Raw genomic sequence first — 15,178 nt, forward strand, 5'->3', positions numbered from 1 at the left:
AAAAAAAAAAAAAAAAAAAAAAAATGATCCTAGTGATACCTAAGAACCACCTGGAAATCCTTGGCTGGTAAGCAATACTATCTAGAACACAGATGGAAAGCTGAGGGGAATGAAATGCTAATGCCTGGGAATCTCACAGCTCACTGGGCTCTTCCACTAGAACAACAAATTCTAACAATGCTCTCCTCACACTCAAAAGTTGCTTCTCTTTGGGCATTTTTCCTATTTGCCTTATCTACCACAGATCATACCTTTTCCCACTCTCTTCAACCAAATTCAAGAAACACCCAAAATACTGCTAGGACAGGATGAGACTTTTACAAGCCACCAAATAACTGGCTGCCCCTAAAGCTGAACTGGTATTTCAGAGCATATTCTAGACAGTCACCTGGATCAGCACACAAAATCATCTTCTTTGGTAAGAGTTAGTGACTCAGAGCCTCCAACAGACCATCAACCTTAGCACTTATCATTTTATTTTATTTTATTTTTTTTTGAGACGGAGTTTCACTCATGTTACCCAGGCTGGAGTGCAATGGCGCATCTTGGCTCACCGCAACCTCCGCCTCCTGGGTTCAGGCAATTCTCCTGCCTCGGCCTCCTGAGTAGCTGGGATTACAGGCATGCACCACCATGCCCAGCTAATTTTTTTGTAGTTTTAGTAGAGACGGGGTTTCACCATGTTGACCAGGATGGTCTCGATCTCTTGACCTCGTGATCCACCCGCCTCGGCCTCCCACAGTGCTGGGATTACAGGCTTGAGCCACCGTGCCCGGCCCTATTTTATTTTTTTGAGATGGAGTTTTGCTCTGTTGCCCAGGCTAGAGTGCAGTACGGTCTCAGCTCACTGCAACCTCCATCTCTTGGGTTCAAGTGATTCTCCTGCCTTCGCGTCCACAGTAGCTGGCATTACAGGTGCCTGCCACTATACTCAGCTAATTTTTTGTATTTTTAGTAGAGACGGGGTTTCACCATGTTGGCCAAGCTAGTCTTGAACTCCTCACCTTGTGATTTGCTAGGATTATAGGCGTGAGCCACTGCACCTGGCCAGCATTTATCATTTTAATAAATGTGCTGTAAAAATGACAGTAACAACCTTGCTTTAGGAGATTCAGACTGCAACTTGTGATTTGCCCTATGCTTTGATTCAAATGATCTTACATAGGACCATTTAAAATTTACTTTATCCTGAAGTATTTCAAGTGAAATTATAACATGACAAAATCTGCCTTATAACTCTCCAGGAAAGAAGAAAAAAGAAAAAATGTGTGGGGTTTATGGAACAAAAATAGCAAAATGATGGTAATTGTTGGAGCTGGGTGACAGTTACATGGGGACTCAATATTCACTATACTATTTTCTCTAGTGTACGTTTGAAAAGCTTCTTTGGCACATTAGTGGAAAACAAATTTGGTGTTAAGTATTTAAATATTCAAATCCAAAGCCATAGAAGGTCAGTGAATCGATTGTTACAACTGACTTTGGAACTTCAGCTGATGCAATAAATATAGACCCCAAACCAAGCAGTGACACCACTTTCCAACAGGCTTCTTGGTCCTAACACTTCAAATTTATCTAATTCTTCCATATAAGAAAAATAATAACGATCATGATAGTGGCTAACATACATGTTTTCCATGTACTTGGTGCTGTGCCAAGAGTTTTACATGAGTTGTTTACACATATTACCTTATTTAATCCTTAAAACAACCCCATAAAAGTTACACAGGAGATAAGGAAGACACAGAGAAAGGAAAAACCTTTCCCAGACAAGGAGTGGCAGGGCCATGATTTCAACCTGGGTAAACTAATTCCCAAGCCTGAAATCTTAACTGTCAATGTTGCCATGAGGTTTCCTGCTCTTTAGAGAAATGGAAGCACCATCTTCCAGCCTAAAAAAGGGATGTAGTCTGGGAACTGGCTGAGAGGTTAGCTTCCCCCTTGCTTTATGCATTGAGAGCCGCTGTACTTTTAAAATAATAAATGATTTGGGGAATACTGACAAATCTTGAAGTTGTCACATTCAGACTAATGAAACCTAGATTTCGGTCTGAGGTGTATAAACTCTAAGCAAAGTTGGAAATAAAGTTTTGTTAGCATAAACAATATGAAAACCTCAATGTAGGGCCGGGCACAGTGGCTCACGCCTGTAATCCCAGCACTTTGGGAGGCCGAGGCGGGCGGATCACGAGGTCAAGAGATCGAGACCATCCAGGTCAACATGGTTAAACCCCGTCTCTACTAAAAATACAAAAAATCAGCTGGGCATGGTGGCGCGTGCCTGTAATCCCAGCTACTCAGGAGGCTGAGGCAGAACTGCCTGAACCCAGGAGGCGGAGATTGCGGTGAGCCGAGATCGCGCCATTGCACTCCAGCCTGGGTAACAAGAGCGAAACTCTGTCTAAAAAAAAAAAAAAAGAAAACCTCAATGTAAATTAAGAGTTCGTATGTGCTGTTTCGGATATGTACTTCTCCTAATTAGCTGTTTTCTTCTTACTTTATGGCTATTGTAGGTTTGCGGTTTTTTTTTTTTTTTTTTTTGTTTTTTTGAGACAGTCTCACTCTGTAATCCAGGCTGGAGTGCAGTGGGGAGATCTTGGCTCACTGCAATCTCTGCTTCCCAGGTTCAAGTGATTCTGCTGCCTCAGACTCCCGAGTAGCTGGCACTACAGGTGTGTGCCACCACACCAGACTAATTGTATTTTTAGTAGAGGTGGGGTTTCGCTATGTTGGCCAGGCTGGTCTCAAACTCCTGACCTCAAGTGATCCGCCTACCTTGGCCTCCCAAAGTGCTGGGATTGTAGGCATTAGCCACCGTGGCTGGCCCACTGCAGGTTTTGTTACTGACCATGTTTACCATGTTCCTTTGGCTTCTGGGGAAGCTGCAGCCCAAGAGCAATTTTCTCCTTATATTTAGAATAAAATCTAGGCCTCTTGCTTATCTACCAGGACCCTCAAGGTCCCCTGTATTGCGGTCTCTGCCTTCTCTCTAATCTCAGAACTTATTACTTTCCCTCTTGCTATTATAGCCGAACTGGCCTTCCTGCTTTCCTCAAACACACGCCAAGCTTTTATGTCTGCCTCAGGGCTTTTTAAATACTTCTTGTTATTTGGGATGTTCTTCCCACTACCCCTCCCCCTTTCTCAACTCACTCCTCACTGAATTTGCCCCCCTGAGAAAGGCCGTTTTTGACCATCCCATTCACTACCCTCTGACTATCCCTTAAACCCTATCTACCTTTATTGTCCCCATACTATTGATCACTACCTGAAATGACGTTACCTGTTTATCTTTTTATTGTAAATTCTAAGAGGGCAGGGACTTTGTCTTTTTCACTGTCTTTCTCCAGAACATAGAAGGTGCTCCTGTTTGTCAAGTATTTGCTAAATGATCTACTTAGGATCTCATGTATTCTGTGTACTAATCTCACTCCTGACTTATCTTCCCCCCACTTCTCCTTTATCCTGATTTCCTCATCTGTCTAAGTTTATCTTGCCATGGAAACTGTAGTGTTTTTTCTTTTTAGAAGAAACTGTAGTTTCGTAAGTTGTCTCAAATCTTTTTTTTTTTTTTTTTTTTAATGAGAGTGAGTATACATATAAACATGCATTTAAAAAATAGGTTTTAAATTAGGTAACTAACAAGGCAGATGTCTGGAGCACAATACAATTCACCTATTTCTCCAACACTTACATGTTATCAGCAAAAAAACAGCGGGCTTGCTTTTGTACCTCTTCCATCTCATCCATTCTCCACTGGGAACTCTTTCTTAGCATATGCTTCCGGCCTAGGACCAGCAGTCGCAGATTCTGTTTGGCTAGTTGAGAGACGACATTCAAGAGCTAAAAAACACAAAGCCAGCATCCCAAAAGGTCAAGGGAAGACTCAAATAAGTGGAGTGATTTTTCTAGCAGGCACCTCAATGGTGAAGCACTCATTTCTGGTAAGGGGTAAGAAAATAGTCCATAACAATTTCACATCTTTGAAAGCCTGAAGAAAATGCTTCCCTATTACATATTAATGTCTAACATTTCCTATTTGTCAGGCTACATTGCAGAGGGGTTTTTCTTTTCTTGTGGGAGGGACAGGGTCTCATTCTATTTTTCAGACTAGAGTACACAGGTACGATCATAGCTCACTGCAGGCTTGAATTCCTGGGCCCAAGCAATCTTCCCACTTCAGCCTCTTGAGTAGTTGGGAACACAGATGTGTGCCATCACATCTGGCTAATTTTTTTTTTTTTGATAGAGATGGGATCTCACTATGCTGCCCAGGCTGGTCTTCAGTGTCTGGCCTCAAGAAATTCTCCTGCCTTGGCCTCCCAAAGCACTGGGATTACAGTTGTGAGCCACTACGCCCCGTCTAGTTCAGCTGTTTTTTTTTTTTTTTTTTGAGACGGAGTTTCGCTCTTGTTACCCAGGCTGGAGTGCAATGGCGCATCTTGGCTCACCGCAACCTCCGCCTCCCGGGTTCAGGCAATTCTCCTGCCCCAGCCTCCTCAGTAGCTGGGATTACAGGCACGCGCCACCATGCCCAGCTAATTTTTTGTATTTTTAGTAGAGACGGGGTTTCACCATGTTGACCAGGATGGTCTCGATCTCTTGACCTCGTGATCCACCCGCCTCGGCCTCCCAAAGTGCTGGGATTACAGGCTTGAGCCACTGCGCCCGGCCGTTAGTTCAGCTGTTTTAAACTGTACTCCCTAGGGCCCACTAGGATAGAGATAGAGAGGCTCAAGAGGCATGGCATTTTGTTTCCTATACATGTCAAACCGTGTTTCAACCCAAACAGCCCAAACTTTATATATTTATAGTATTGGTATTCTGCAAAAGTTTTGATTTGAACAAAGGATTCTACTTCTTTCTAAATTTGTAAATGATGAGACTAGACTTGACTTTTCCATGTTATGATTTTATTGCCTTTCATTGAAATCCCTTTTCTATTAAAGATCTGTTGATTTCTACCCTATAGCTACTTTCCAGCCAGTTACTTTATCCCTGTTCTCTCTACTTCCCACCGGCTTGTGTGTACATGAACTCCTCAAAGGTCTAGACTTGGGTTTTTAGAAATCTAGTACTTTGGTGAGCTTGCCCATACTCAATTTTTCATAAGGAAAAATACGTAAATTACTTTCATGTACCAACTATTAAACTAAGCTATAAATGGATATTACTAAGTAAAACAAAAGCAGAAAAAATTATAACATGTTATATAATCATGTATCAGGACTATAAAAGATCTTTAATTTGTAAGAATTACTGGGCCCACAAAAATCACAAGTTGAAAGGTCTTACGGAAATCCTTAATTTTCTTGGGTCTTGGTTAGAAAATGTATTCATTATAGTCTAGCTCCTCTTTACTCATGAGTCCCTTCTCTGTAGATTTTCAGGACATTATTTAAAGTCCTATAATCAATAAAATTAATTCATTTATTTAATCCAGTATCAAATATTACATTAGTACCTGTTAAATCTAATACACATGTAGACTCTGATGATCTAATAATGAATTAGCAAGGACTGAATTCCTATTTATTTATTTATTTTTTTAGACAGAATCTTGCTCTGTTGCCAGGCTGCAATGCAGTGGCACAATCTGGGCTCACTGCAACCTCTGCTTCCTGGGTTCCAGCGATTCTCCTGCCTCAGCCTCCTGAGTAGCTGGAACTACAGGCGCACACCACCATGCCAGCTAATTTTTGTATTTTTAGCAGAAACTGGGTTTCATCAGGTTGGCCATGATGGTCTCGGTCTTTTGACCTCGTAATCCGCCTGCCTCGGCCACCCAAAGTGCTGGGATTACAGGCGTGAGCCACCCTGCCCGGCCTTTTTTTTTTTTTTTTTTTTTTTTTTTGAGACAGAGTCTTGTTCTGTCACTCAGGCTGGAGTGCAGTGATGCAATCTCGGCTCACTGCAACCTCTGCCTCCCAGGTTCAAGTGATTCTTCCGTCTCAGCCTCCTGAGTAGCTGGGACTACAGGTGCATGCCGCCACACCTGGCTAATTTTTGTATTTTTAGTAGAGACGGGGTTTCACCATATTGGCCAGGCTGGTCTTGAACTCCTGACCTCGTGATCCACCTGCCTCGGCCTCCCAGAGTGCTGGGATTACAGGAGTGAGCCATCACGCCTGGCCAGCTGAATTTTTAAAATATTACTATTTAATGCATTGGACTGATAATGAATTTTTGTCTGTAAGGAAATAATAAGATTAGCAATGAGTGGACAAAAACTGGCTTTTTAAAAATCCCTAATTTTTACTATTTGTCTTATCCCTAATAAGACAAAAATTGGCTTTTTTAAATCCCTAATTATTATTATTATTATTTTGAGGCAAAGTCTTGCTCTGTTGCCCAGGCCAGAGGGCAGTGGTACAATCTTGGCTCGCCACAGCCTCTGCCTCCTGGGTTCAAGCAATTCTCCTGCCTTAGCTTCCCGAGTAGCTGGCACTACAGGTATGTGCCACCATGCTTGGCTAATTTTTATATTTTTAGTAGAGACAGGGTTTCACTATGTTGGCCAGGCTGGTCTTGAACTCCTAACCTTGTGATCTGCTTGCTTTGGCCTCCCAAAGTGCAGGGATTACAGGCATGAGCCACTGCACCTGGACTTTTATCCAAAATTATTAGTTCTACAATTAAGACATAGAATGGGCTGGGTATGGCAGCTCACATTTGTAATCTTAGCACTGTGGGAGGCTGAGACTGGAGGACTGCTTGAGGCCAGAAGTTTTAGATCAGCCTGGACAACATAGCCAGATCCCATCTCTATTAAAAAAAAATTAAGCCAGGTGCAGTGCCTCTCACCTGTAATCCCAACACTTTGGAAAGCTAAAGTGGGTGAATCACTTGAGGTCAGGAGTTTGAGACTAGCCTGGCCAACATGGTGAAACCCTGTCTCTACTAAAAATACAAAAATTAGCTGGGCATGGTGGTGCATGCCTGTAATCCCAGCTACCAAGAGGCTGAGGCAGAAGAACTGCTTGAACACAAAAGGCAGAGGTTGCAGTGAGCGGAGATCACATTACTGCACTCCAGCCTGGGTGACAGAGCAAGATTCCATCTCAAAAAAATAAATGAATAAATAAATTTAAAAAATAAATAAAAATTAGCCAGGCATAGTGGCATGCACCTGTGGTCTTGGCTACCTGAGAGGCTGAGGCAGGAGGACTGTTTGAGGAGTTCAAGGCTACAGTGAGCTACAATTACACCGCTGCACTCCTGGGTGACAGAGTGAGACACCATCTCTTAAATTAAAAAAAAAAAAAAGAATGGACATAACTTGCCCACTTCATGTGAGCTAACGCTCAAGCAGGTAATTACCTTAAGGACACCAAACCCAAAGATTTACAACTAGTAAAATATAGTTCTTTCCTTCAAAGCTAGGAGTAGTGGTTTCTGTGCTCAAGCAGTTATTTCCTAGACCTCTCTATGTGTAAGGCATATAGTAGATATCACAGCCACAAAATTTTAAGCCACAGTCCCTGCCTTTAGTAAGGGAGTACCCCATTTTTTTTTTGTCACTCAGGCTGGAGTGCAGTGGCACAATTTTGGCTCACTGCAACCTCTGCCTCCCAGGTTCAAGCGATTATCCTGCCTCAGCCTCCCGAATACCTTGGATTACAGGTGCCTGTGACCACGCCCGGCTAAGTTTTGTATTTTTAGTAGAGAGAGGGTTTCACCATGTTGGCCAGGCTGGTCTGAAACTCCTGACCTCAGGTGATCTGCCCACCTTGGCCTCCCAAAGTGTTGCGATTACAATCATGAGCCACTGTGCCCAGCGCCCAATATTTTCTTATGTAACTATCAAGACTAAGAAAACATATATCCTGGCTCTACACTCTTGGATGGGTCATAAATATTTTCTTTTTTTCTGTTAATAAATATTTTATAGTTAGCTGAAGAATATGCCCAACATCGATTTTCATCCATCATAAAGTAGCTCATATTTGAAAACTTGAAAAATGAAAGAACAAACCGCTCACAGCTCATTACCCAAAGATTGTTAATGTCTATTTACCAGTCTTTCTGTTCTATATATTTTTATTTTTATTTTTTTTTCCAAATCAATAGGTCTTTTACATCATTTAAATATCACAAATAGGTCTTAGGAATCATCTGGCATCTTGTTTCCGTAGCTGGACAACTCTTAGATCTTATTCATTAGGCTGCTGAACAGCTCCTTTTTCAGAGACATAGATACCATCCAAAATTTTCCTTGTTTTTAACAGTTGTGGCTTGCTGAATCAAAGCTTCTGAATTTGAAACAAGCTCAATGTCATTTCCTTCAAGAATTAATTCATCTTTCTGGGCTTGAGATACTGAACAAGCAACATGTGGTCTCATCCGAACCCTGCGGATATATTTTTCATCCAAGGAATTTCAGATTTCAACAAGATACCCATTCTTGTGGATAACAATATTGATGGGGAAGTGAGCAAACGAGACCTCATCTTGTAAGGGTAGCCCAGCTTAACACCTGTGATCATGTTCTGCACGTGACTACAAATAGTCTAAACAGCAGCCAGTTCCTTTCTGTTTCCCCACCATTTGTCAACCCAGAGCCTCTTTTTTTCTTTCCAAGAAGGCTGAGTTCTACATTGATGTTATTGAAGTCCCTCTGCAGGGTTCCTCTGGGGCCTTTGACAATAACCGTGTGTCTCTTCAGAGTAATGTCACCATTTTCTGGAATGTCGACAGTCTGATTGCTGAGAATGGTATTCATTCTCACAGTAGACATGGCAAAGGCAGCTATTCTATGTATTTTCAAACATAACATAAGCTGTTTTACAAGTTGGGCTAGTAATCAAAAGCAAACATCTACACTAGTAAACTTTGATTCATGGACTCAAATAGCTCAAAAGACATAGGCTGGGTGTGGGGGCTCAGGCCTGTAATCCCAGCACTTTAGGAGACCTAGGCAGGAGGACTGCTTGAGGCCAGGAGTTCAAGACCAGCCTGGGCAACACAGCAAGACCCCCCGTCTCTAAATAACAATAACAATAATAATACAATTATAAAAAAATTTCAAACGAAAACTATTTCTGATACGGATTGCTTAAGTGTCTGGGCAACTGGGAAAACATGGCTTAAAGATAAATACAGCTGGGGCTTCATAGCTATATCCTGGTTCAGAAAAATGGCTTTGAGTTTACTAATAATATATTAAAGACAGGGCCCAAAGAAGAGCAGAAAAACCTATCTTGAACTACTCTGGGGCACCATCTTGTGGCTAAGTCTCCACTCAAAGCAGCTCAATGAAAACAAAGGAAAATAAATGAAAGACACAGGGAAAAAGATGAGTGTGCAGCATAAAGGCACTGGCCTGAAACTCCATGAAAGTCCAGCCATGAACCCACTTCCTCTGGGGTAAATTCCAAGGCTGGATCCAGTGGGCTGAGTCAGCGTCACAGGTATATTTAGAATAGTGTTTTAAAAAAGAGAGAAAATTCAACTTAAAATTCTATCTTAGATCAAAAATAAAACCAGGAAGGAAAATGGAGTAGACATACTTCTCCTTTTGTCTCCCACTAAGTGCAACTAAAAACCTTCGACATTATATATAAAATAAACTTAAGAAGACTTTGAAAGGTAGAGGGAAAATTGGCAAACTGGCTGGGGACCTCAATACACAAGAACTGACACAGTGATGAGTTCCCTGGGTTTTCTTTTTGCCACATATATCCCAGAATTGGAACTGAAGCAGCTGTCAACCTAAAAATACCAATGTGTACAGACAAAAAAACCCAGCAGGCCAGGAGTGGTGGCTCACGCCTGTAATCCCAGCCCTTTGGGAGGACAAGGCGGGCGGATCATGAGGTCAGGAGATTAAGACCATCCTGGCCAACACGGTGAAACCCTATCTCTACTAAAAATACAAAAATTAGCCGGATGTGGCAGCGTGTGCCTGTAGTCCCAGCTACTTGGGAGGCTGACGCAGGAGAATTGCTTGAACCTGGGAGGCGAAGGTTGCATTAAGTCGAGATTGTGCCACTGCACTCCAGCCTGGGCGACAGCCTGAGACTCAGTCTCAAAAAAACCACCACCATCACCACCAACAAAAACTAACAAAGGCTTGTTCTCTCTCGTCAAAAGACCAGGAAAGAGGCAGTCTTAGTCAGAAAACTTGGTAAAAAAACAATAATAATAACATCAGTAGACTATGATGCTGTGTATGGGTGTGTATCTGTGTGTATATAAAACAACTAGAGTTGGCTGGGCATGGTAGTTCATACCTGTAATTCCAGCACTTTGAGAGGTCAAGTTGGGTGGATCGCTTGAGTTCAGGAGTTTGAGACCAGCCTGGGAAACAAAGCAAGACTTTGTCTCTACTAAAAATAAAAAAAATTAGTTGGGCATGGTGGTGTGCGCCTGTGGTCCCAGCTACTCTGGAGGCTGAAGTGGGAGGATCCCTTGGGCCCAGTAGACTGATAATGCAGTGAGCTATGATAATGCCACCGCACTCCAGCCTGTGCAACAGAGATCCTATCCGAAAAACACCCCACAAAAAAAAAAAGAAAAACCTAAAAAAACCCAAAACACCTATAGTGACCATTAAAAATGCTATACAAAGAGATAAACTCAAAAATACTATATATTTTGTTTTATTTTATTTATTTTTTGAGACAGAATCTCACTGTCTCCCAGGCTGGAGTGCAGTGGTATAATCTCAGCTCACTGAAACCTCCACCTCCTGGGTTCAAGTAATTTTCTTACCTCAGCCTCCCAAATAGCTGGGATTACAGTCATGCAGCACCATGCCCAGCCATTTTATTTTTTATTTTTATTTTTGTATTTTTAGTACAGACAGAGTTTCACTATGTTGACAAGGCTGGTCTTGAAATTCTGACCTCAAATGATCTACCTGATTCAGCCTCCCAAAGTGCTGGGATTACAGGTGTGTCACTGTGCCCAGCTAAAAAACACTATAGATTTTAAAAAGCCATTATAGAGAAATAGAAATGGAATTCTAAACAAGTTCAGTAGTCCACAGGAAGGAAGGAAAAGTAAAGCAGAGACAAAACACAGAAAACAAAAAATAAATGGCAAGTATAAGCCCTAACATATCAATAACGATATGAGGTAGAAAAAGTCTACATATACCACTTGGCCAGGCATGGTGGCTCATGTCTGTAATCCCACACTTTGGGAGCCTGAGGCAGGCAGATCACCTGAGGTCGGGAGTTCAAGACCAGCCTGGCCAACATGGTGAAACGCCATCTCTACTAAAAATACAAAAACTTAGTCAAACGCAGTGGTGCATGCCTGTGGTCCCAACTACTCTGGAGGCTGAGGCAGGAGAATTGCTTGAACTCGTGAGACAGAGGTTGCAGTGAGTCAAGATCACGCCACTGCACTCCAGCATGGGCGACAGAGTGAGACTTCAACACAAAATAAAATAAAAAGTCTACATATATCAATTAAAATACAGAGGCTGGCAGAGTGTATTAAAAAACATGACTCAACTACATGCTATCTAAAAGAAACTCATTTCAAATGTGACGATATAGACTGTGGAAAGTAGAAGAATGGAAAAAGTTAAATAGAATGCAAACAATGAAAGGAAAGCTGGAATGGCTACAATATATATATATATATATATTTTTTTTTTTTTGATTTGTTTTTTGAGACGGAGTTTCGCTCTTGTTACCCAGGCTGGAGTGCAATGGCACGATCTCTGCTCACCGCAACCTCCGCCTCCTGGGTTCAGGCAATTCTCCTGCCTCAGCCTCCTGAGTAGCTGGGATTACAGGCACACGCCACCATGCCCAGCTGATTTTTTGTATTTTTAGTAGAGACGGGGTTTCACCATGTTGACCAGGATGGTCTCGATCTCTTGACCTCGTGATCCACCCGCCTCGGCCTCCCAAAGTGCTGGGATTACAGGCTTGAGCCACCGCGCCCGGCCGGCTACAATATTAAATAGACTTCAGAGCAGAGAAAATTACCAGAGACACAGAAGACAATATATAATGATAAAAGGGTCAATCTAAGAAAACATAGCAATCTTTTTTTTTTGTCTTTTTATTTTTTTTTCAACTTGGGTTGTCACCAAGAAAACATAGCAATCTTAAATGTGTGCATCAAACAAGAGTTATACATTTGTGAAAGCAAAAGCTGACAGAACCAAAAGGAGAAATAGCCAAATCTACAATTACCGCTGGAGACCTCAACACTCCTCTCTCAACAATTGAGAGAACAACCAGATAGGAAATCAGCAAGTATCTAGAAGAACTCAGCATCACCATCCAGTTCATGAATTGGAAGGCTATAGCTAGTAAAGCAAAGGAAGTAGAATAGATAAAACAATTTTGAAAAGAAAGAATGAAGTGGAAAAATCAGTCTACCTCATTTTAGTCCTTCTTATACAGCTAGGGTAATCTAAATTGTGTGATAACAGTGGAAGGATATGTTCTGGAGATTGGACCACATAGCAGAACAAAATAAACCGTACGTAGTTCATTTTAGAGCATATCTAAAATTCCAAACTGATCCGAGAACTAATGCCTCCTGAGTTCCCAATACCTCAAGCTTAATCTAAAATAAGATACCACTCTGCCCTGCTTCCCCCCCACCCTGCCGCCTGCCCCATCCCACACAAGACATCACTGGTCCTCCATAGTGATACATTCCCTTACTGATAAGGAGTACACTTGGCCCAGACTTCTGGAATGGGAAGATGGAGGCTTTCTCAAGCCAGACTCATCATCTTAGAATTCTTTTTTTCTCTCTTCTGATTTGGGGTTTTTGTTTCCAATATTTCCAACTATTTCACCTTTCCTTTCCACAAAATCATTTTTCCTTGAAATATGTCTCCTTTCACCACTGTATTTTCTTTATTCAGATTACTAGCAGGGTTAAATTTTAATTTTCTGTCTACTATTTTTCCTCAAGATGATTAAGGATAATTCTGAAAACCAGAGGAATAAAAACATATTTGTCAGGTGTGATGGCTCATGCCTGTAATCCCAGCTTTGAGAAGCCAAGGTGGGAGGATTGCTTGAACCCAGGAGTTCGAGACCAGCCTGAGCAACATGGTGAGACCCTGTCTCAAAAAAACAAACATATTTCAGATTAATATTTGGTTTAACCTTTTTCTGGTTTGGCTTCTGCCCTAATTTGGCTTATCTCCAGTAGGAGGAGATAAGAGGTTTTGTTTTTTGTATTCATATGTGACAGATTAACTTTTGGCATAAAACTGATGAAAAGTAGTTCCTGAGCTTAGGGTAAAAATAGAGTTGGCAGGGCTACACGGGCTAGAAATAACTGTAGGGATGCTCCAGAAATAGAAAAGCTGCCTGGGAGGTAAGAGAGGCCAGTGAGAGCAAGAGATTTTCTGAATAATCCTAAACAGCAACTGTTAACTTCCTTTCCCCGTGCTTATACCTTTTCACCTCCTCCTCTGCAGTCTATGGCACTTCCTGGAGTTGTGTGGAGTGTAGCTGTTCAAAAACTCTAAAGCCTTTGGGATCTGATGTCTATAGAAATTAGAAATTCTACGTCAGTTCCTCAGCAAGATAACTATCATCAATATATCTCATTTATAAGAACATTCATTATGGGATACCTCCAGGAAAGAACTTAAAAACTGTTTTGGAAGCAACCCAAATGTCAATTTCGGAAAGATGAATAGATCAATAAAATGTGGTATATACACATAGTAGGTTATTATTCAGCCTTAAAAAGGAATGAAATTCTAATACATGCTACAACATGGATGAACTTGAAAACTAAGTGAAAGAAGCCAGACACTAATGGACAAATATTGAATGATTCCACTTATATAAGTTACCTAATGTAGTCAAATTCATAGAGACAGCATAGAATGGTGGTTGTCAGGAGCAGTAGGGAGAGGAGAATGAGGAGCTATTGTTTCAGTGATACAGAGTTTCAGTTTGGGAAGATGAGAAAAGTCTGGAGATGAATGGTGGCAATAGTTGCACAACAACATGAAGTACTTAAATGCCACTGAACTAACTATACTGAAAAACAGTTAAAATGGTCAGTTTTATGTTAAATATATTTTACAACAATAAAAGATTTTTTCAGGCCAGAGGCGGTGGCTCACGCCTGTAATGCCAGCACTTTGGGAGGCCGAGGTAGGCGAATCACTTGAGGTCAGGTGTTTGAGACCAGCCTGGCCAACAGAGTGGAACCCAGTCCCTACTAAAAATACAAAAAAATTAGCTGGGTAGGGTGGCAGGTGCCTGTAGTCCCAGCTATTTGGGAGGCTGAGGCAGGAGAATCGCTTAAACCTGGGAGGAGGAAGTTGCAGTAAACGGAGATGGTGCCCCTGCACTGTAGCCTGAGTGACACAGTGAGACTTAGTCTCAAAAAAGAAAAAAAGATTTTACCATAAAAATTTTAAGTATAAACAAAAGTTGGCAGAACAACATAATGAACTGCCATGTATCCATCACTCAGCTGCAATAATTATCAGCTCACGGCCAATCCAATTTCAACTATATACCCATTCACTTCCTTCCCCCAGATGATTTTGAAACAAATCCCAAACACATCATTTCACCTGTAAATATGTTGGAATGCATTTCTAAATATAAGAATGCTTTAAAAGATAAGCACAGGGCTGGGTGTGGTGGCTCATGCATATAATCCCAGCACTTTGGGAGGCTGAGGTGGCCTGGCCAACATGGTAAAATCCCATCTCTACTAAAAATACAAAAATTAGCTGGGCATGATGGCAGGCACCTGTAATTCCAGCTGCTCAGGAGGCTGAGGCAGGACAATCACTTGAGCCTAGGAGGCAGAGGTTGCAGTGAGCCGAGATTGTGCCATTGCACTCCAACATGGGCAACACAGCAAGACTCTTCCTCAAAAAAAACAAAAAAAAAAAAAAAAAGCTAAGCACAGGCCATGCTCAGTGGCTCTCGCCTGTAATCCCAGCTCTTTGGGAGGATGAGGCAGGCAGATCACTTGAGGTCAGGAGTTTGAGGCCAGCCTGGCCAATTTGGTGAAACCTCATCTCTCCTAAAAATACAAAAAAATTAGCTGGGCATGGTGGCATGTGCCCGTTAATTCCAGCTACTCAGGAGCCTGAGGCAGGAGAATCGCTTGAACTTGGGAGACAGAGGTTGCAGTAAGCCGAGATTGCGCCACTGCACTCTAGCCTGGGCAACAGAGTGAGACTCCATCTCAAAAAAAAAAAAAAAAAAAAAAAAAA

General features: G+C 41.8%; 1 protein-coding gene and 1 pseudogene across 5 annotated transcripts in view; both read right to left on the reverse strand.

Annotated features, from left to right (window-relative positions):
* PRORP (protein only RNase P catalytic subunit) overlaps window positions 1–15,178 on the reverse strand; it is a 154,279-nt gene that overhangs the window by 3,713 nt on the left and 135,388 nt on the right. For all 5 annotated transcript variants that reach the window (XM_032242548.1, XM_032242549.1, XM_032242550.1 and 2 more), the window contains one exon: window positions 3,695–3,843. In XM_032242548.1, the coding sequence (XP_032098439.1) occupies window positions 3,695–3,843 (149 nt within the window). The remainder of the gene's footprint in view (window positions 1–3,694; window positions 3,844–15,178) is intronic.
* On the reverse strand, window positions 8,079–8,938 carry LOC116526276 (annotated as a pseudogene).

The sequence above is a fragment of the Sapajus apella genome, unplaced genomic scaffold (assembly GCF_009761245.1).
Source record: "Sapajus apella isolate SASKATOON/1434 unplaced genomic scaffold, GSC_monkey_1.0 scaffold50, whole genome shotgun sequence".
In the NCBI taxonomy this organism is placed as follows: domain Eukaryota; kingdom Metazoa; phylum Chordata; class Mammalia; order Primates; family Cebidae; genus Sapajus; species Sapajus apella.